Source organism: Sitophilus oryzae, unplaced genomic scaffold (assembly GCF_002938485.1).
Source record: "Sitophilus oryzae breed Bouriz unplaced genomic scaffold, Soryzae_2.0 scaffold_172_pilon_pilon, whole genome shotgun sequence".
In the NCBI taxonomy this organism is placed as follows: domain Eukaryota; kingdom Metazoa; phylum Arthropoda; class Insecta; order Coleoptera; family Curculionidae; genus Sitophilus; species Sitophilus oryzae.
This window is the reverse complement of record NW_022146424.1, coordinates 7,952,955-7,973,899: the sequence shown is the minus strand read 5'-3', so window position 1 is coordinate 7,973,899 and position 20,945 is coordinate 7,952,955. Positions and strand designations below refer to the sequence as shown.

At 31.8% G+C, this 20,945-nt stretch overlaps 2 protein-coding genes across 4 annotated transcripts in view; one reads left to right on the top strand and one right to left on the bottom strand.

Moving 5' to 3' along the window:
* Positions 1–1,629: 1,629 nt before the first annotated feature.
* Positions 1,630–20,945, top strand: part of LOC115881747 — a 69,938-nt gene continuing 50,622 nt past the window's right edge. For all 3 annotated transcript variants that reach the window (XM_030899382.1, XM_030899381.1, XM_030899380.1), the window contains exons 1-2: positions 1,630–1,976; positions 3,230–3,476. In XM_030899382.1, coding sequence (XP_030755242.1) covers positions 1,785–1,976; positions 3,230–3,476 — 439 coding nt within the window. In that variant the 5' untranslated portion in view covers positions 1,630–1,784. The remainder of the gene's footprint in view (positions 1,977–3,229; positions 3,477–20,945) is intronic.
* LOC115881749 lies at positions 5,462–19,424 on the bottom strand. Its single transcript, XM_030899383.1, has 6 exons — positions 19,251–19,424; positions 9,842–9,974; positions 8,673–8,846; positions 8,252–8,444; positions 6,488–6,743; positions 5,462–6,277 (listed from the first exon to the last, which is right to left on the bottom strand). The coding sequence occupies exons 1-6, from the start codon at positions 19,264–19,266 to the stop codon at positions 6,162–6,164; spliced, it is 888 nt and encodes a 295-aa protein (XP_030755243.1). The 5' UTR covers positions 19,267–19,424; the 3' UTR covers positions 5,462–6,161.

Below are 20,945 nucleotides of genomic sequence, written 5' to 3'. Positions count from 1 at the left end.
AAGTCAATTGTATCGTTATACTGTATCAAAACACGTCCAAATGACAGATCGTAATACGTGTATCCGATACGCAGTGTTAAGATACGCGCCAAAATTCGGATTGGCATGTATCAGATACGGTATCACAAAGGTGTACCATATGATCGCGTTAATTCGGCGTCCAAACTAGCGATCATGAAACATGTTGGTGCAACGCGACGGAGATATGATACACGAAGATGCTACATATATGGACCCGGCTTAAGATGGGCTGGCCACGTATGCAGGATGCAAGAAAACCGCCTACCGAAATCTCTTCTTTACGGTGAACTTGTAGAGGGTAAGAGGAAACCGGGTGGACAACTCAAAAGATACAAGAATGTTTTTCATGAAAACTTAAAGAGGATAAGTATGCAGCATAAGTGGGAGGAAGCAGCGTACAATAGAACGCAATGGAGAAGAATTGTAAATTCAGTTAATAACAACAACCAAAAAGTAAAGAGGCAACAACGTAATGAGATTTTTGATGTCCGCAGTGCGGTAGGCAAATATCATCACGTGTCGGGCTTTTCAGTCACAGAAAAGCTCATCACAGGAAGCCCTTGCGTAACCATTTTCTGATGCGTGTCAAATACTCGTCAGCGAGTAATGGCAGTAAGTAAATAAGCTGGTGGTCGTATTATGATGTGCAACGAAAGTTAGTTATTTTATATATAGTCTGCCCGATGAGAGAATACCTGACAGTGACAGTTGTTGGCTGTTAGTTGATTTTAATTCATAGGTAAAGCGTAGTTTTTATTTATATTTTAAATTTCAATCTAGACACTTCATGGCTGTGTTAAAAACACTAATTTTTAATCAAGAAGCCTTGGAAAAGTAGAATTGATCGTCTAGTTTTTTAATACCTTGTCCTAGCCGGTTAAAAGATGGCGAAATCGTATTTTTAATCATATCTCAATTTTGTCAAATAGAACGAGGATGGCTCATTAGCATATTTGGAAAAAACATTTTCTTACGAATAATTTGGTATCACACATTTGATATTTCGGGTCAAATTGTCGTTATGAACCACATGTTATAATTTCCAATTACCATATGCGAAAATGTCAAAAGTTAACCTGTTATATTTCATTTAATTCAGAGTGTCATTTTCTATCGAATAAAGTAAAAAATACCAAGGGTGTCATTTAAAAATCAAAAGTTGTAGTCATTTCCGGTGAAAGAGGAAGTGACCGAAAACAATTGAATACGTCAGTTAATTCTAATTTATGTCATATGCTAACGTTCCAAATCTCGTTTTTTTATCTAAAAAAAAGTTATAGAGGTGAGCCACTTTTGAGACGCACAACTTGACTCGCACTTGTCTGTTTTTTAAAATAATAAAAATATATATTTTTTAATATAATAAAAAATAATAATTGGTAGATTTGTGCTTATTTAAATTTAATAAAAATAACAACATAAATAAAGCTGGTCGTAATATTCAAGATACTCCATTGGTCAATTCCAATTTAAACCAATTTAATGTATTTCCACTCTGGATACAAACCATAAATCTTTCTAGTTTAATGGCTCGTATCGAAGAACTTTACGCGATTTGAGATGTTCTATTTTTAAGTTTTTCGGATTTAACTGGGAACTTACGTTAAAAATACCCACCAGAAGCGTCAGTTAGTGTTAAAACAGTGTTTGAAAACTTTCTACCGCTACCTCACTAACCCAATTCTAAGAAATGTCGATCGCGATGTGAAAAAAAAATCGGAAAATAGATAAAAACTTTTTGAACAAGAAAATTAAGTATAAAAATGTCGGTTTATAGATCGGATCCGGAGTCGCTGGATATGGAAAAACCGACGGTTTGTTCTCGTTTTCTCCATTACAGCTGGAAAACTATAACGTGCTTGTTTTCACATGTAACTCTCATTTCCATGGTGATTTCTTATTGTTATTTAGGTGCGGTGACCTTTGAGGCCTTGGAAGTCGAACATGAGGTTCAGGTACACTAACTTTTGTTTATTAATTATAATGAAAACATAATAAACTTATAACTTTAACTACAAAATACAAAACTTGGTAAATATATTGTGTCCAGGATCGTCTTTACAAGAGGAAAAAAATTATATTGATAACAATAACAACAAATTGTTAATAATTCAAACTTCATGAAAGCTTTCGCTTGTTCTAAAACAGCTAATCCTGTTTATACCTTTCAAAATTTCTCTGCCCATTTTAAAGAGAGTCTTAAATAAGTGCAAATATTTTTGGGGATAGTATATTTCGACCCCAGTAACACGATTATGAGGTTTTTTTCGTAATTTTTTTTTAAACCAGAATTTTTTGAAAAATGTTTTGGAATTTTTTTTAGTTTTTAGTTAATAAACGTAATTTCTTGATAATACGGCAACATAGGTAGTAAATTAAATTTACAAGAAAGAAAACCCACAAAAGATCCAGTGGTTCTCAAAATTTAAACAAAGAATCAATTTTTTTTAATTTCAAAGTAAAATAACTCGATTATTTTGGACTTATTTGAAAAACGGTAAAGAGAAAATGTGTTTCTTTTATCGAGGTCTACCAGTCCTGAAAATATTTGCACTTATTTAAGACTCACCCTGTATATTGTTGAGTTTCTTCTAAAGTAAAGAACCTCGAAATTAGTGGAATAAATTAGTGGTTTCAATTATTATACTTTATACTTAAAAGTTTACGATCATCCACAGTATCTAAAAAATACAACTAAATTAATAGAATATCCTAGCAACAGCTTGCGTAGTCAGTAAAGTTGTATTCTTTGGGAAAACCTAATAATTAGCTTATAAAACAGTAAACTATTTATTACTAACGACATTTTCTCTTGACGGATGATAATCATAGGCGAAAATGACATTCCTCGCAAATTTTGAAGATAATTAGTGGATAAGTTAAAAGTTTGTTAACATTTTCCCCCAATTGAAAATTCCTACCACTAATTTTAACGTTCTGAATGCTTATGTTTAAATTAGAGGAAGAAACTTCTACGCTAATTGAAACCACTAATTGTGAGGTTCTGACTGAAGCTTAAGTGAAAATTATTACCACTAATTTTGACATTTTGAATGAAGCTTAATTTTTTGTTTATTAATATATATAATAAAAACATAACATTAAAATACAAAACATGGTAAATCGCGTGTCTCCCAAAATTCTCTTTACAAGAGGAAACTCTTTTTTGAAAAAACGCATTCTTTATAAAAATGTTTTCTTGTTAAAGGTTAAGAAGAATATACGCAATATCAGGGACAATACCACCCTGTACCTTTGGAACTTCACACATGACATGGCTACGTTGCGCGAGGAAAATTTCACTCCAGTTGCCGTTCAGTATTTAAAAGAATTCGAGAACTCTCTTCTCAAAGCAATGGCTAAAGATGGCTGGGATGGCGAAGAAGATGCCAATAAGGTGCAGTGGACTAGGGCTGGAGCACTGTTTTACTCTATCGTTGTTATTACCACTATAGGTAAAGTAAAACTCATGTAATTTTGAATTTTAAATTCAATAAGTAACTTGTAGATTATATGGGAGGGGCAAAGATAATCACCACGACCTTATAGATATATTGTGTCCCCCTTTTTTGTTTACTCTTTTACTTATTTTTACTTTATGTTTAGTCATCATACAATCTCTGGGCTTTGGGTAAAGCCAGTATCTGACACGATCTTACAGAGGTTAGTTATGGAGTCTTTCAGGTTCTTGAGTTCCACTTGGGAATAGAGGTGTATAGTTCGTGAACGAACTAGTTCCAAAGAACTATTCCCACCCCGGAATTAAAGGTAGCTAGTTCCGGGTTTCTCAAAGAACTAGTTTCTCAGGACCTATTCCGGGATCGAGACTGTGACCGATATATAATACGATGTACTTTAAACAGCCGTTAAACGGTAGCCTACTAAAATGCCGTTAATAGATATTGTGACGTCGTTCATGTCGGCGGAAAGTAATGCCTACTATTGCCTACCCTTAAGCATTTTGCAAGAGCACCTGTGGGTCAGTGGCTGAGGCTATCGCTTCGTAAGCGAATGGTCCGTGGTTCAAATCTCACGCCGACCAAGCTTTTTTATATTTTTTTTGCTTATAGCGTGATCTTATTGCATTGGTTTCACTCTTTTTGGTTGGATTGGTTTAGTTATTTGGCGGGTTGGTTAGCGTGGTTATTTGGAGGGTGTTAATTCATTGGTTAGTTGGTTATTTGGTGGGGTTGGTTGATTTTTACTAATTTATATTTGTTTTTTATATTTTTTATCAGTGTCGAGGTTAGTTGCGTTGGTTAAGTTGGTTATTTCGTGGGGTGGATAGCGTTGGGTAGTCCTTATAAAATTCCTATATTTTATAAAGCCGTCAAGTGCGTCAGAATAGAATTCCCAGAGTAGAATTCCCACCTCTACTTGCGAAGAAGAACCGTTCTGGTCCAAGGTTTGGCTCCTTTTCTAGCTAGATCGTTTGCATTTTCAAATCCTTCTAGCTAGCACCCAGAGTAGGAAGACTTTATTCTTTACCTAGTTTGTTCTGTGATTTATGCCATTATTTGTACTAAATGCTGTCCCACGACAGGATACTTATATTACAGTGAGATTTATGGTCATTTTAATTCGGAAGTAAATCTAATTTCCGGTCATTTTTTGGGTGTCGTCTGTCGAAATATTCCCTGAGGGTGCATCCACACTATCCTAAAAATGGCGTATCGGCGTAACGGCGTAACGACTTTGAATCGATTTCCAGTAATTCTATTGGCTGAAATTTTTGACAGATGAATTTGACAGATAAAATTTTTGACAGATGAATTTTTCAGCCAATAAAATTACTGGAAATCTACTCAAGGTCGTTACGCCGTTACGCCGAGCTTAGCTGCTTTTCATTTTGATACACTTTTTACTTGTTCCTCAATTATCTTTTATAGTTTATTTTAACTGAATTTCTCTCTATATTTGGATTGCAATAGTTTATTAACGAAAATCTTGAACTGAAATATTTTTTTGTAGTATTTGTTGGTTATAAACAAATTGATGTAAAATATATGGATTGACTATAGATAACACTGGCAAAGAATCGGTAGTTTTATAAAATCCAGATTTTTTTTACTATACCAAACCAAGGTACTTTTTATTATGTCACCAACAAATTATTTTATTGAAACAAAGGAAACGTTACTCTGTACAATATTGTATCAATCTATAAGTAGAATTATAATTAAAAATAACAACTAAATCTAAATAACACTAAGTAATACATACTAATCAAACTTCTATCAATATAATATGACGTGTCAAGTTGCTAAACCGGGCTTATCCCAAAAACAAGCAAATGTTTAAAGCATTAGAAAAAACTTGTCCATTAAATGGAATCATTGTTTTGCATCTGGTTTTTGTAGAAATAAAAATTAATTGTTCATTTTTAAAGAGAAAAAACACAAAAAATAATTCGGATAAGGTGTTTTATCCAAATTATTTTTGTGTTTCCTTTATAAAAATTAAATATTAATTTTTATTTCTAGAAAAACGAGATATAAAACAATGATTCCACTTAATGGACACATATTTTGTATGCGTTTTGTTTTGCAGGTTTTGCTAAAGAAAGATATTTGCATCGTAACTTGGAATTATTAGGTATTTTATTAAAATTGTAGTAATATTATACTTGTGTAAAAAGCCTATGAAAAAATGCCGAATTTGCAACAATAATTACAATAAAAAGCAAATATAAGTGGATGAGATTGATTTTGCTGCAGTAACGTAATTTGTAGTGAATTTTATATAGCAATAGGCGAGTTTTGCTGCAGTTTGGACTATGTTTATGTAGATTTTAGGGTCCACTATTAATGTATCTCATTAAGCCATTTTTTTTAAATTGGTAAGGCGGGTTTTGCAACTTGACGTCTCATATGATTTCTCTATCTTACTTACAAACTATGGCAGTCTTAAAAAATAAGTCGAAGAAGAATAACTTAAAAGATGAAAAAAGTTAAATACACTTCAAAATCAATAGCTTTATACAACAGATAAACTTTGGATCTTATTTAGAAGTAACTTCAATATTGCTTGTTCTTTTAGGAATTAATCTCTATACATCTTATACACTTGTAATAGAACTATAAAAACCGTATTAGACAATGGTGGTCCCTTTCTTTAGAGTAGCTATTTTAAAACTATATCTAGGCTTTTTTACTCGCTATTCCTGAACGCGCTTCTAAAAATCCTGCTCCTGGCCGGTCATAGGGTCCACCAGGTCCCACAAGAATACCATTAGCTGGAGAATATTCGTTTGGTTCTGAAAAACAAATATTAAATTAAAATATTTCTGATTTTTTTAAGGGGTAATAACAATAACACAAATCAGCAACTATACACCAAAATACATTTTTAAAATATGACGATTAAAACATTCCATTAAACTTTTTGAGTTTTACTCATCTGTTAAGGCATAGTTAGCCGAAAATACTTTCAAAGTTTTAAAAAAGTATTTTTCAATCTAAATTACCTCCACGAATACCAGCATAGTTACTTCCATGATTGTTGTATTGTCCTTGGAATCCTCCAGGTCTGTAATATCCAGCTCCTCCAAATTGTTTAGGTGGTTTATTAAAACTAGCAACTCCCGGGATGGGATCTACTGGTCCACCAGGTCCAACAAGAATCCCGTTTTCTATTGAATGCACTGGTTTGCTAGGAAGAGGTCCTCCTTGGAGCTTTTTGGTGGAGTAACAGCAATACGATTTGCCTGTATCGCAATGGCCCTAAAACAGATTTAAATTTTATAGTCAAATTTACATATATGTTTATAATTTAATTGTTTTAGAGTTTTATATAAATATATATATAAGTATATAAACCATCATTCATATTCATACGATACTAGAACTGTGAAAGTAGTATCATATTGTTTTTAGATATGATGATACACATTCTTCAAATATTTTTTTTTTCAGGACTTATTGAGAATGTTTCTGGTAGTAGAAGTTTTTTGAACCTTCAAATACTGTGAGTGAACTTAATTTGCTTGGATATATTCTGAAAGAGTTTGATCTCTAATTTTTTTTGTGAGAGTGACCACAAGTTTTATTATGAAACTTTGGATCTTTTGGTTAACCTGTTCTTTCGATTAAATGATTGGTTAAAATTATTTTGTTTTGGCATGAATGGGTAGATCACTGTATAATTAAGATAATTTCGGTAATTATTTGTAGTAAATTGACTATACTGTGGATGATTTTTGAAATATATGAAATTTTCTTCTTCTCGAACGAAAGACATGGCTTTTTCTATTAAATCTGGATTTTTTAATCTTACAATTAGTTGTAGATTGTAAGGTAATCCATTAATGAAAGTTTTTAAAGAAAATTCTTCATGATGTCTTATTTTCATTAATTTTTCAGTTGCAAGTTCGTTTGTTGCATTTAATTTTGAAAATAATAAACTGCGTGAGTCTTGGATACGCATTTCAAAATTTAAAGGAATTTCATTTTTAAATGGTTTTAAATTAATTAATCTTGAATTAAGCAATCCATTGATCTCTTTTTATGAATGCAATTTCTATTGAATGTATTTTTAATATCAGTTCATGTTTTTAGTTCAGAGGGGATACAATAAGATCAGCTGCTCTACCAGTTAATTTTCCCAAAACTGTGTCTGTGAGGCATGTCTATTTGTGCATTGGGATTTGGGATTTGTTATATCTTGAAAAGCTTGTATTAAATTATCACAAGCATTTAAATATCTTTGTAATAATTTTGGATCTGATGACACACGTTCTTCCGTTATTTTTGAAATAACGTTTTCTTCCGTTTTTCAGAACGTATTGAGAATGTCTCTGGTAGTAGAAGTTTTTTGAACCTTCATAATACTGTCAATGATCATGGAACATCAGATAATTCAGATAATTTGCTTGGATATATTCTGAAAGAGTCTGAACTTTAGATTTTTTTGTGAGACTGACCACAAGTTTTATTATGAAAACTTAGGATCTTTTGGTCATAGATATCTATGCTTTTGGTTAACTTGTTCTTTCGATCTGACACTTGCAGAATTGTTGTTTCTGTTCGGCCTTTAGTGTAAATTATGACGTTAGTTTATGACATTTTGCAATTATTTAGATGAAGTAGTGAGAGGAACGAGTGAGTGGAACGAATAAAAATAATTTAAGGTAAATTTAGTATATCAATTAAGAATGTTTAAAATATGGTAAAATTTGTATTTTTTCTTTATTTTAATTCGAAGTCATGCATTGGTTTGTCTGTCAACTTACGTAAGATATTCCTGGACTGTTACAGTTGAATTTCTCGGTGCACTTGCACTTGTCGAACTCTTTGAAGGGTCCCTCTTTCACCCATGATGGTACTGGACCAGTTAGAATTCCGGGGCTTTCATCTCCTTCGGGAATGTACGGACCTGATCCTCCATACGATGGACGATTTATGTTATTATATACTCCACCAGGTCTAAACATTAGTAATTGGTTTAGAAATTATAGAAATGCGTATTTAGATTGAAACTTTGTAACAAAATATTTATATGATTTTTAAACCAAACCAAAGCCGAGTTGGTGTTGGCGACATTGATGACATTCTTCATATAATTTTACATATAAAATGACAGCGACCATCATTTCAATAGTCATCGCTGACGCCGTTTTTTTACATGTCATATTTTATTTTATTTGTATGTACCTATTTTCTGGAAGAAAACCAACTCCAGAAACGGGTGGTCTGTTTTCATAAAGAGGCGGCCTTTCGTTAAGTACCAGCGATCCCTGGTTGATGACGTTTGGGGTGAAATAATCCCCATTTATGGGCGCATTAGGGCGGTAGTCATTGTCTTCATATACGTTGTATTTAGTTTGTCTGCCAAAAAGAAATGAATAAAAAATAGTAAAACTTGTGTTCATACACATTGTATTTATAGTCCAGACAAAATAAACGAAAAAAGTGCTGAGGTTGCATGAATTCCCAACAATCGGAATTTTTGTATAGGTCCAACTTGATACCGAGGAATGAATGGCAAAAATACAGCTTTGTTGGGCATTAATGCAAACTGGAATATCTATTTTGTCTGGATTATTAGCTGTATAAGAATTAAGTTCGCATGGAATACGTATAGAAGAAACTTAATCATATTGAAATCTAGAATACCACTTTATCTAAAGAAGAAAACATTGGACCAATATCTACTACCAGTCATGACATGTGCATGCAAAACTTGGTCTCTTAAAACGGAAATTATAAGAAAACTGCAGGTCGCACAACGCTCAATTGAACGAAATATCCTGGGAATAACTATGAAAGACCGTAAAAGAATAGAGTGGATACGACAAAAGACCCAGGTAATAGATGTGATCCACAGAGTCAAATCCCTCAAATCGCAGGACACCTGGCAAGACGGACGGACAACAGATGGACCACAAAAATTACAGCATGGCATCCACGAGGAATTAAGAGACCTAGAGGAAGACCAAACCTGAGATGGGATCATGATATTAGGAAATTAGTAGGTATAACTTGGGCTTGCGTAGCCAACAATAGACACCAATGGACAATGGGTCCAACTACAAAGAGAGTATCTAAACATGTGAGGGAGGCTACACCATAATTGGAAATGGTTGAATAAGCTGAGATTGATGATGAAGATGATGATTAGCGGTATTGTATTTAGTTTGTCTGTAAAAATAACAACGAAAAAGAAGCAATAAAACCTCTATATGACTTCTGAATCTAAATTAAAAATACTCAAAGTGACGGTAGCAGCTTTAACGACATAATTTGAGTCCTGGTAACTTTTACTTATAATGTAATAACTTTAAAAAGCATATTAAACAAATTATTTTTCTCTATATGCTTACGGTCTGACTACTGTTACTCCTCCTCCATTATAATTTCGAGCGTTTTCATTGGATCTACCGTTTCCACTCCAAACCCATCTCTTGTCGTCCTTGTCGGCATATGTCCCCGCACCAAATGCCACCAAAATTACAACTGAAAAAGAATAAAAAATAAATTAGAATAAATTTAAAAATGACAAGGAAAATTTATTAAAATATTCCACATCTGCGTCATTGACAAGACAAAATTTTAACAATTTTCACAGATCCACCATATTTGCCAGATTTGATTCACATGTAATGTCGAAATTTTGGAATAAGGAAATGATATGCTAAAGAATAAAAAAAGTTCTAACAATTTTTAACTCTACGGTTCTAACAATATTTAGATATTAATAAATTATATAAAACTTATAGAAAAAATATATTTATTCTGCGATGTGATTTATATTTGTAAGAATATCATTCCAATCAAATGCGACAAAAATATCATTGATCGTCATTTCATTGGTCATTGTAAGGCCGCTATTTTTGATTTTACGGTTTTTATTAATGATATTATAAAATGAAAAGTATTTCAAGTCACAAAAGACCCCGTAACCCATTAATTGCAGTCGTTTGTACTGAATTTTCCAACGGACGTTGCAACAACTTCAAAGTGCAAGACTCTGCGGTTCGATGGATCTAATTATTGACTAACATTATTACTATCTCATTAACGAATTGTTATATAATGGAAACAGTACTATTACGGTACAAATAATGTCTTTCTAAAGAAATGCTATTGCAAATAATTAAACATTAACTCTATTGTTATTCAGGGAGGCTTGTATTTGAGTTTCTTTAATGGGCGGAATGGAGTGTTTGCGTAGCCTAATGAATGAGAACGAGCGAAATACACATATTCAGATAATTTGCAAAGAAAATTGAGTATATACAGGATGGCGTCTCTCATACGAATTTATATTTTTTAAATATTTACTTTTTTTGTGCATCCTAATATCCTCTAATATACTTACACACTCACCGGCACGAAAAACGGGCACCTTAATATTTTGAGGTATTTTAAAGTTTTAGATATTGTATTATAGTGAACCGATTTTGATAATCTTTTAAGGAATTTGTAGCTAAAATATTTTACTTTTTAGTATCTCTTTCTAAATTAAAAATGACTGTTCCCATCTGTCAATTATACTAGAGAACATAAATTATTGTTATTTTGGTGAAAGTTTGGAACACCCTGTGGAATATGTAAAAAAGCAAGACTGAAAATGATTTCATCATCCAGGTGAACTTTTTCTCGATAGCCTATTTTTTGGTTCATCTCAATAGTTTTATTTTTTTTGAGAACTTTTGAAGAAGACGCTAACATTTTTTCGTAATTTTTACATCAAAACCATGTCTTTGCTTTTGGTCTGTCAACAGACTTATAGCAAGATAGCTGTTCTGTGACTTGTGCGTTGAAGTTCTTCTCAATATCGTTAAACTGACCTACAATAGAATTTCCAAAAATACCAGCCCACACGTTCAATTTCTGAGGGTTTTGTGTGTGCACCTCGTGAAAAACCCTGGGGTTGTCCTCAGCCCAGTACCGACAGTTGTGCCGATTAACTACACCGTTCAAAAAGAAAGTACACTCATCCGAAAAACACCCATTAAATAGGAAATTATTTTCATTCGCCACTCGTTTACTCATAGTTTCCCAAAATTGCAAGCGACGATCAAAATCGTCTTCGTTGAGTTCTTGTACCAACTGAATTTTGTACGGGTGGAACTTGTGTTTTTTTAATATCCTTTGGACACTTGTACGATTCACGCTGGTCTCATTGACTAATTTTCTTGTACTCAGCGAACTATCCATGGCAACTTGACCCAATACGAATACCTCCATAGCTTCATTTACTACAGGATTTTCCCTCTGCCTCTTTTTATTCATAACGGAACCAGTGTCGCAAAATTTTGCTACTAACTCGCGAACAATTTTGCCATAAAGGTCTTTGTCAGGATGGCGTTCATTGAATATCTGCGCAACCCGATTGCCACATTCATTATTTTTAAAATAAAGTTCGATTATTTCCACTTTTTCTGCAAGTGAGTACACCATAATTGTTAAAAAGTTTAACGATATTGAGAAGAACTTCAACGCATAAGGGTAAAAACATAGTGGAGCGACGAGGCTAGAGGCACAGCGACGCGACGAGGTAAGAGACAAGATAAGCGACGCGATAGGAGACACGTACATAGTAAGGAGACAAAAGCTGCGATTTATTGCTCGAATTTCCAAATTCAAACCAGTATGTACAATGTTCTCCGACAGTGTTACCTGTTATTCCACATTCTGTAGCCACTTCTGCCCAAAGTTCGTCTAATGCATAGCGGTTTCTTTGGTCTGGATGAGATGCATTCCATAAAGCACGCCTGTTGAATACGGATGCTATTATATTATTCATAGCCATTACGAACGATAAATGTTGTCTCTATACCAGCAGTACTCCTACTTAATGATACCAGTCAACTGAAAATAGGCCACACGCATTCCAGCGTCAACGCGACAAGGAATCATATTTTTATCTTGACGCGCATCTCCTCGCTTGTCTCGTCGCTTGACGCTTCGGCAATCTCTTTACTATGTTTGCCTCCATTACAATACACGATCAAATTCAAGTCGCGACGCTTACCTCGTCGCTGTGCCTCTAGCCTCGTCGCTCTACTATGTTTTTACCCTAAGTCACAGAACAACTATCTAGCAACTACAGCACCTGATCGTTCAACCTTGTGGCAAGTGAAAAATGCGTAAACATCTAGAAATAATAAGAAAAACAGCAAATTGGTCGAAGGAATTTATCCTTATCATTTACTCTGATAAATGTTTAAATAAACCTTTCAAATCTCAATCCTTCATATTTCCTCAATGACTCGACCGATTTTCAAAAACGAAGCGGGGAAGTATAGAGAATAGAAAGCCCTTTTCATTGCGATACCACTTGACTCCCTTCCCATTTGAAAAATTGGGGGATGACATCCCCGCTTAAAGGGTTAAAGATATTGTAATCATTTTTGGGGCAAAAGTTGTCCCCTAACAAACAAAATTGAAGTGTTTTTGAATTTTTTTTGAAAAAAAATTACCCTGGTCGTTATGCCTTGCGGAACGTTCTCGATGGGCCACCCTGTATATTCTACAGGGTGCTTCAAACTTTCACTAAAATATCAACATTTTGTTTTCCCTCGTATAATTGACAAATAGGCACTTTTAATAAATCTAATCTAATCTAATTCCCCAATAATTATTATATAAATAATCTAAAATATACAGGGTGTTTCAAAACAAATGCGAAAAACTTTAGGGCTGATTCCTTGTTCAAAATAAAGGGTAGTTTGCTTTTATAAACGTTGGGTCAAAAGTCAACCATTAGGGAGATATCGCGGTACAAAGATGGCGGAAAAATAATGTTTTTATTTTTTATCTTGAAAACGAAAAGAGATAGACTAATGAAATTTTATGGAAGCATTACTGTTATGAAAACACACTTTCAGGTAATTTTTTTACTTTTTTAAAATAAGTGGAAGGGTTTGAAATAAACTACCCCTATCATTCTTGTTAACGAAATTTAAAGAAAAATCTTATCAAACACATGCAAATGCTTTAATTTGGATAGTTTGGTTTGTTTAGAAACTTTTTTACCTCTTGTATTTTTTTGATAAAACTCACCGATTGGAAATTAAAAAATAAAATGTAAAGCATTACATGTCAGGACAAAAACATTTTTAGATTAAGAATCTAGTGATAATAACGATAATAATAATCATCTAGATAATAACGTATTGCAGTAGAGTAATGTCAAATAAAATAATATTAGGAACATCCTAAAAAGTAACAGCGGCCGACTAGATTTTTTTCTAAAAAAATTACAGCAGCCCACTAGATTCTTTATCAGAAAATGTTTTTTGTCCTGACATGCAATGCTTTACATTTTATTTCTTAATTTCAAATCGGTGAGTTTTATCAAAAAAATACAAGAGATAAAAAAGTTTCTATATAAACTAAACTATCCAAATTATTTTTTTTGCATGTGTTTGATAAGATTTTTCTTTAAATTTCGTTAACAAGAATGATAGGGGTAGTTTATTTCAACCCCTTCCACTCATTTTAAAAAAGTGAAAAAATTACCAGAAAGTGTGTTTTCATAACAGTAATGCTTCCATAAAATTTTATTAGTCTATCTCTTTTCGTTTTCAAGATAAAAAATAAAAACATTATTTTTCCGCCATCTTGTACCGCAATATCTTCCTAATGGTTGACTTTTAACCCAACGTTTATGAAGTAAACTACCCTTTATTTTGACCAAGGAATCACCCCCTGAAGTTTTTCGCATATGTTTTGAAACACCCTGTATATTGAAATTACACTCTATAGTATTTCTATATTTCTTTAAATATGTATATCTATAAAATTGTAAAAAAAACTGAAATTATTTAATTAAAAATCAGTTTTAAATATTTTTCCTCTTCATCCCAACAATAAAAATAGCATTGTAAAAACTATATTTCTATATTTCTTTAAATTTGTATATCTATAAAATTGTAAAAACAACTGAAATTATTTAATTAAAAATCATTTTTAAATATTTTTCCTCTTCATCCCAACAATAAAATAGCATTGTAAAAAATTGTATTATTTAAATGGTGTCAAAGATTAATTTATTTAATGCAAATTTTAATTCAAAGGTTGCATTTATAAGTAAATCTCGGTCATATTAAACAAATACTTGACATAGGTTTGACTATTACAATGTCAATAATATGTCAAGGCGTCGCGTGGGCAGATTTGAATTGGTGTTATTTCTTTGACTAGGTCAAGTATTAAAATCTAAACCAGTATCATTTAGATTTTTGATACATTTAACTATTAACTACTTTTATATTATTATCTTTTTGACTGTTAATGAAATTAAAACACTCTATTTCGTCTGGTCCAAATATTAAATCCCGTGAGTTTTTGTAGGGGGCCTTTTTTTCTGATTCTAAATAATTTTTGAGTGTTAACGTTGAAATTAAGTGTGGACATTACTTCGAAAATTTTGGTCGCTACATTAAATTATACCAGCAGAAAAAAAATAAAGGTGTAAATAGAAATAAGATGTTTCCTCTCGGAAATGGTAAGAAGGTAAACGACTAGTGAGGCCTCTACGGATAGAGCTAGTGGAGCTCTATATTCGCCCCATTTAAACTGTGATTTGAAAATGCACAGTTTCCGATATATTTAATTTGAAAGATTTCGATTGTCGATTTCTGATGGATATAAAAATTTTTTTATTTATTAAATTTTTTCATTTTTCTTACCTGGTACGGTTAGAAGACGTTAATGTAAGAATTATTGTAAATGCAATTTGACCCTAGTTTTAGGTTATGTTGTATTTTAAAAAAATTGCCGAAAATGAAAAAAATCGGTTTTTATTTTTTTTTCTTATCCTGTATGTTCTTGTTTGACAACCTGTGTATACTAGAATTAGAATTTAGTATACACAGAATTCTAAATTCTGTGTATACTAATCAACCTGCTAAAACGCAGCAACGCCAAAAAATATTTTAAATCGGAATAAGTGAAAAAAACTCAATTTTTGTCAAGATATATGTATAGTGTGATTAAAAAAAAATGAAATGGTTTAATCCACAAGTTAAATTTCACTAATTAAGCTATACTTTTAAGCAGAGTGTATATTTGGGTATGCTATACACAGGGTGTTTAAACAGCTACTCCAATTGTAATATTTTGAAGTGATAAATTTATCGTCTTGTGGTATCAGCAGAACAAATGACAAGAAGATTTGACATGATTTGAAATTATTAATAAAAATACGTAAATACCTAACACTAAACCACTAGCAAAATAAAACACTAGTTAAAACACTACTTATATCAATTAAGAAATAAATTGATCGTAAATGAATATAATTTTATTATTTTATTTTAAACGGTTTGATTTTCAAACGATTTATTCAAACAAAAAGACCTTTTGTTGTGCTTCAGCGGTTTATTACAGTGGATTGAATTTAGTTGCATTAAACATAGGTTGTATTAGCATATGAAACGTAACAGCCAGTTAAATAAATGCATCTGGAAACTTATGCAGTTTGGTGCAAATAAAAAAGTGCGCTAAAGGGAAATTAGATATGAAAATGGCAGCAATTAATTCTATTTTTTAATATTTACATTTAAATATGACAGGTAAAAAATTCTTCTTAAGAGGCATTTAGACTAGCATCAGAAAATATGCGCAAATTGGCTTTTTTTGGTTTGGTTTGGACGACTTCAGTCTAATAACTATTTAGTCATGTTTAATTTATGTCAATGATGACAGGTATTGGTAATTTCAACTTCAAATATCTCGAGAACCATTACCCGCAGAGATTTTCACCAAGATCACCTTCTTTGCGTAAAAAAAAACGTCGTAAATGTATATTTTTTAACTCACTAGTTTTATACAGGTACGGACGAAAAGTTATTACTCTTTAAACCAGTTAAAAAATATGTAGATGGCGCCATCTACAAGTAGTGGAGTCAGTCTAAGAGTCATATTGCCATCAAAATCCAATTTCTCATGTCAAAAAACTCCCAGACACCAATTTTCATCCAAATATTAAAGTTACTTCAGAAATTATATGGAAAAAATCGAAATAAAATCGAAACTTCTACATCCTGTATCTCTCCGAAACTAATCATTTTAGGGCATACCAAAAGAGCATACATTTATACGATTTTTTACTTATTTTTACCTACAGATTATGCTGCTAAACTTTCCGGAATACAGTTCGAACCAGCCTGTATTTACAGGGTGACCCAGTGTTCAGAAAACGCTATGGTTTTGATTTGTTAAAATAGAATAAAGTTGGGTAAAAAATAATTTCATTTAGGAACACATAAAATAATAAGTGGGAAAAAATAAATATGGGTTTTATAATTTTGAAAAAGTTTGGAAAATGATTTAGTATAAAAATGGTTGTATTTCAAAAACCAGAAAATATACATGGAGTCCCATATAGAAACGGAGATGATGTCATATGCTTTTAAAAAATTAGGATAATTTTAGTGGCTTTATATAATTTTTACGTTTTGGTTGAGATTTAGCGTCTAAATGTTGTTTATCAAATGTCTTTTAGGTTTTTATTTAAACTCGTCAGAAAAATAGGATCAACTGAAAGTGTAAACAAAAGATAGATTTGAGCAAATTTTGTATAAATTGGCTTGCGCAAACCAACTTGCACAAATTATCTAAAAACCTGCTCACTGGCACGAAAAACGGGCACCTTAAATCTTTCATGTATTTTAAAGTTTTATACAGCGTGTTTCAAAAAACATGTGCCATCTCTCGTGGGAAGATTCCTCACGTAAAAATATTTATTTTTCATATTAACATAGGTACGATTCTGCTTTGTTTCGTAGCTACAGGGTGTTAACATTTTAATATTTTTTCGATTTATTATAATTTTCTTCCAAGTACTTTTAGCTTTTAGAATGAAATTTTGAGGGTAAAGTATATATATATTATCAAGCATATATCAATAAATTGAGTCTTCAATAAGTGTAAATACATCTAGGGGTAGTATACAGGGTCCGGCAATAGTGCGTCAGGCATCTGTAGCTCTTAGAATAAAAAACTTGAGAATTTTGTTTAAGTGCAAACCTAAAGTATGTATCAGGATGTATTTCAGGAAAATATTTTAAGTTTTATAGGGTGGCTCAAAAAAGTGTGAGTGGACCTGGATGATTTTTTTTAAATGGAACACCCTGTATATAATTGCATTTTTGGCTTCCTTTCAGATCACTTTACATAACCCTAAGGTATGAATAAATATATTTCGATAGTTTCAGAGATATTAATAAATAAATAAAAAAAATGTATTTTGCAGCCCTTCTTAAAAAAATTATTAAAAATACAAGAACTGTTCTGAAATCAAAACTATATTAGGTATTTACTTTAGATAGTCTGTTCTTACATTTTTATAAATATAGTAATCGTATATCATACAGGATGTTCAATATTCTACGCCAAACTTTCTAAAATATAAAATAATTTTTCTTTGTTATTTTAAATGGAACACCCTGTATATTATTTTTTTATTAGATGGAGAGTTAAAAAATTAACATTTTTTGTATTTAGAGTATTTCAAAGTTTTGAACGGTTTCGCAGATACGCGCAGTATTATTTCATATGGCGCTTTCAATGGTAAAATACGAGAGAAAAATCATTGGTGGCTTTGATAAAAATTTACTGTGGAAAATGCCATATGAAATATAAAACCGCAAATATCTGCGAAACCGTTAAAAATTTTGAAATACTTTAAATACAAAAAATGTTCATTTTTTAAGTCTCCGTCTATTGAAATAATAATATACAGGGTGTTCCATTTAAAAAAACGAGGAAAAATTATTTTATATTTTAGAAAGTTTGGCGCAGAATTTTGAACATTCTGTATAATTTACGATTTTCATATTTATAGCAAAGTAAATACAGACCATCTAAAGTAAATACCTAATATAGTTTTGATTTCAGGACAGTTCTTGTATTTTTAATAATTTTTTAAGAAGGGCTGAAAAAAAATACATATTTTTATTTATTTTTAATATCTCTGAAACTATCAAAATATATTTATTCATATCTTAGGGTTATGTAAAATGATCTGCAAGGAAGCCAAAAATGCAATAATATACAGGGTATTCCATTTAAAAAAAATCATCAAGGTCCACTCACACTTTTTTGAGCCACCCTATAGAAGTTAAAATATTTTCTTGAAATACATCCTGGCACATACTTTAGGTTCGCACTTAAACAAAATTCTCAAGTTTTTTATTCTAGGAGCTACAGATGCCCGACGCACTATTGCCGGACCCTGTATATCGACCCGAGAAATTGAATTATAAGGTTTTTTTCGCGAAAAAAAAAATTGAAAATTTCGAATTTCTTGAAAAAATGTTTGAAACATTTTTTAGTTTTTACTTAAAACCCATAATTTCCTGATAATATGGCAACATAAGTAGTAAATTAAATTTACAAGAAAGAAAACCCAAGAAAGATAAAGTGTTTCTCAAAATTTATAAAAAAAATTTTTTTTTGGTAAATTTTCAAAGTTAAATAACTCGGTTATTTTGGACCTCTTTGAAAAACGGTAAAGAGAAAATATGTTTTTTTTTCTAATTGCTAACAAAAGGCATATTATTTTTTTTTAAATAAATTAAAATAAATTAAGAAATATATTAATTTCTTAATTTATAAAATACAGTTAACAAATTACTCTTTTATATTACTAAAAAATATGTCAATTAAATAAAATTAAAAAAAAAATTGAATAAACAGAAGAATAAAATAAACAAGACAGTATATAAAATTAAATATAAATAAAGTGGACATTATTATTAAGTACTTGTTACTTACAGATAGCTTTATTCATATTTCCAAGCTGAAAGTGAAAAAACTATTTCACCAGGTCAACAATATACATAAACAATGCACCTCGCAAAAAATCTAGATCACTAGGTCTACTCCGGACCAGCTCTTACATAATACCCGGTCCCCAAAATGATTTATTGCTCTTATACCGGAGCCGGTTGTTAGTGGGGTGCCGCAGCAGCAGCAGAAGAGGTGCCCCAGCACTCTCAGCAGGCCATCGAGTGACCCCACCTTGAGTCGCGTTCTTGAACGCACAACCTGCCGATTTTTATCAATGAAGTCGGGTATAGTAGATAGAGGAAGGATGGGATTTTCCCGCTTAAAATATGATTCAGTTTGATATACAGGGTGTCCCAATACTGCGAGGGTATAAAACTACTACGTATTTTTTGAGCCATAGATACAAATTTTCTTTATACAAATGTGCTTCGTTGGTTCGTTAGAGGGTAGTAATCCGGCCAATTTAGCCATAAAAATAGTGATCAAATTAGGATACTTCTGACAAAGCTGAATTTTGTAAGAGACCTTGGGATTATCATTATAAAGAAGACAAAAAAATACCCAGCGATCTCACGTATGCAAAAAAAGTTATTCAAAATCAAAGGTCAACATTTTTCAGTTTTTTGGATTTTTCTCGTAAACGGTGAGTTTTTTCAAAAAAATAGCTCAGACTAAAATTGTAGATTATGAAATTATCCACAGTAATGAAAAAAACTGCTATAATTGTTCATTATTTAGAGATTCATTATTTCAGTTTACTAAACTGTAAAAAAGACATTTCAAATAGTAGACGTTGCACTATACTTAATAGTAATCTACAATGAATACAATGTATTTAAGTTTGTTTTGTCGAAATTTAATAATCTGAATTTATAATTTATAAACATACAGAATGTGGATAACGTAGGAGGTGGCAACATTGTATTGTATGTATGCACCAGAAACAAATTTCCGCAAACTGAACAAGCGGCTCTCAAAAGTTTTTCAATATTTTGGGGAAAATGTCAAGAAAAACATAAAATTTTTAGCATTTTCAATTAGCAAAATTTTCGCCCTCGTGGGGGTGTTTCTAGGGTAGAACTATACTACCAGTTAAAATACTTATTTCTAGTAATAAAAGAATAGAGTGGATACAACAAAAGACCCAGGTAATAGATGCCATCCTCAGAGTCTAATCCTTCAAATGGGAATAATGGGCAGTATACCTGGCAAGAAGAACGGACAACAGATGGATAACAAAAAATACAGCATAGTACCCACGAGGAATTAAGAGACCTAGAAGAAGACCAAACTTGAGATGGGACTATGATATTAGGAAATTAGCTGGGAGAACTTGGATCCGCATAGCCAACAATAGACAAAAATGGGCCCAACTACAAAGAGAGTAGGTGAGGGAGGCTACACCATAATTGGATTATATATAACTTATTAGATTAGTCTAATTTCGTCGTATTATTAGCTTTGTATTAGATACAATAATTTGGGATTCTTGAAACTCTTGCTCTATATCCTTTTATATAGATTTATCATTAGAAGTTGGCTCGACATTAGCATATCACCTTGTATAAGACAGGTTAAATCACCGACATTTTTCTTTGATATATGTTTATTATTATTAATTCAGTTCTCGTCTGCAATATCAGATACAGGGTCAACGATTCGAGCTAAGCAGAAGAGAAG

What these genes read in the sequence shown, in the direction of transcription:
- LOC115881749 (XM_030899383.1), bottom strand. An exon ending in GGAGTAACAGTAGTCAGACC is followed by an intron (nt 8,847 to 9,841) that starts GTAAGCATATAG and finishes TCTTTTTGGCAG; the next exon opens with ACAAACTAAATACAACGTAT. An exon ending in ACAGTCCAGGAATATCTTAC is followed by an intron (nt 6,744 to 8,251) that starts GTAAGTTGACAG and finishes AATCTGTTTTAG; the next exon opens with GGCCATTGCGATACAGGCAA.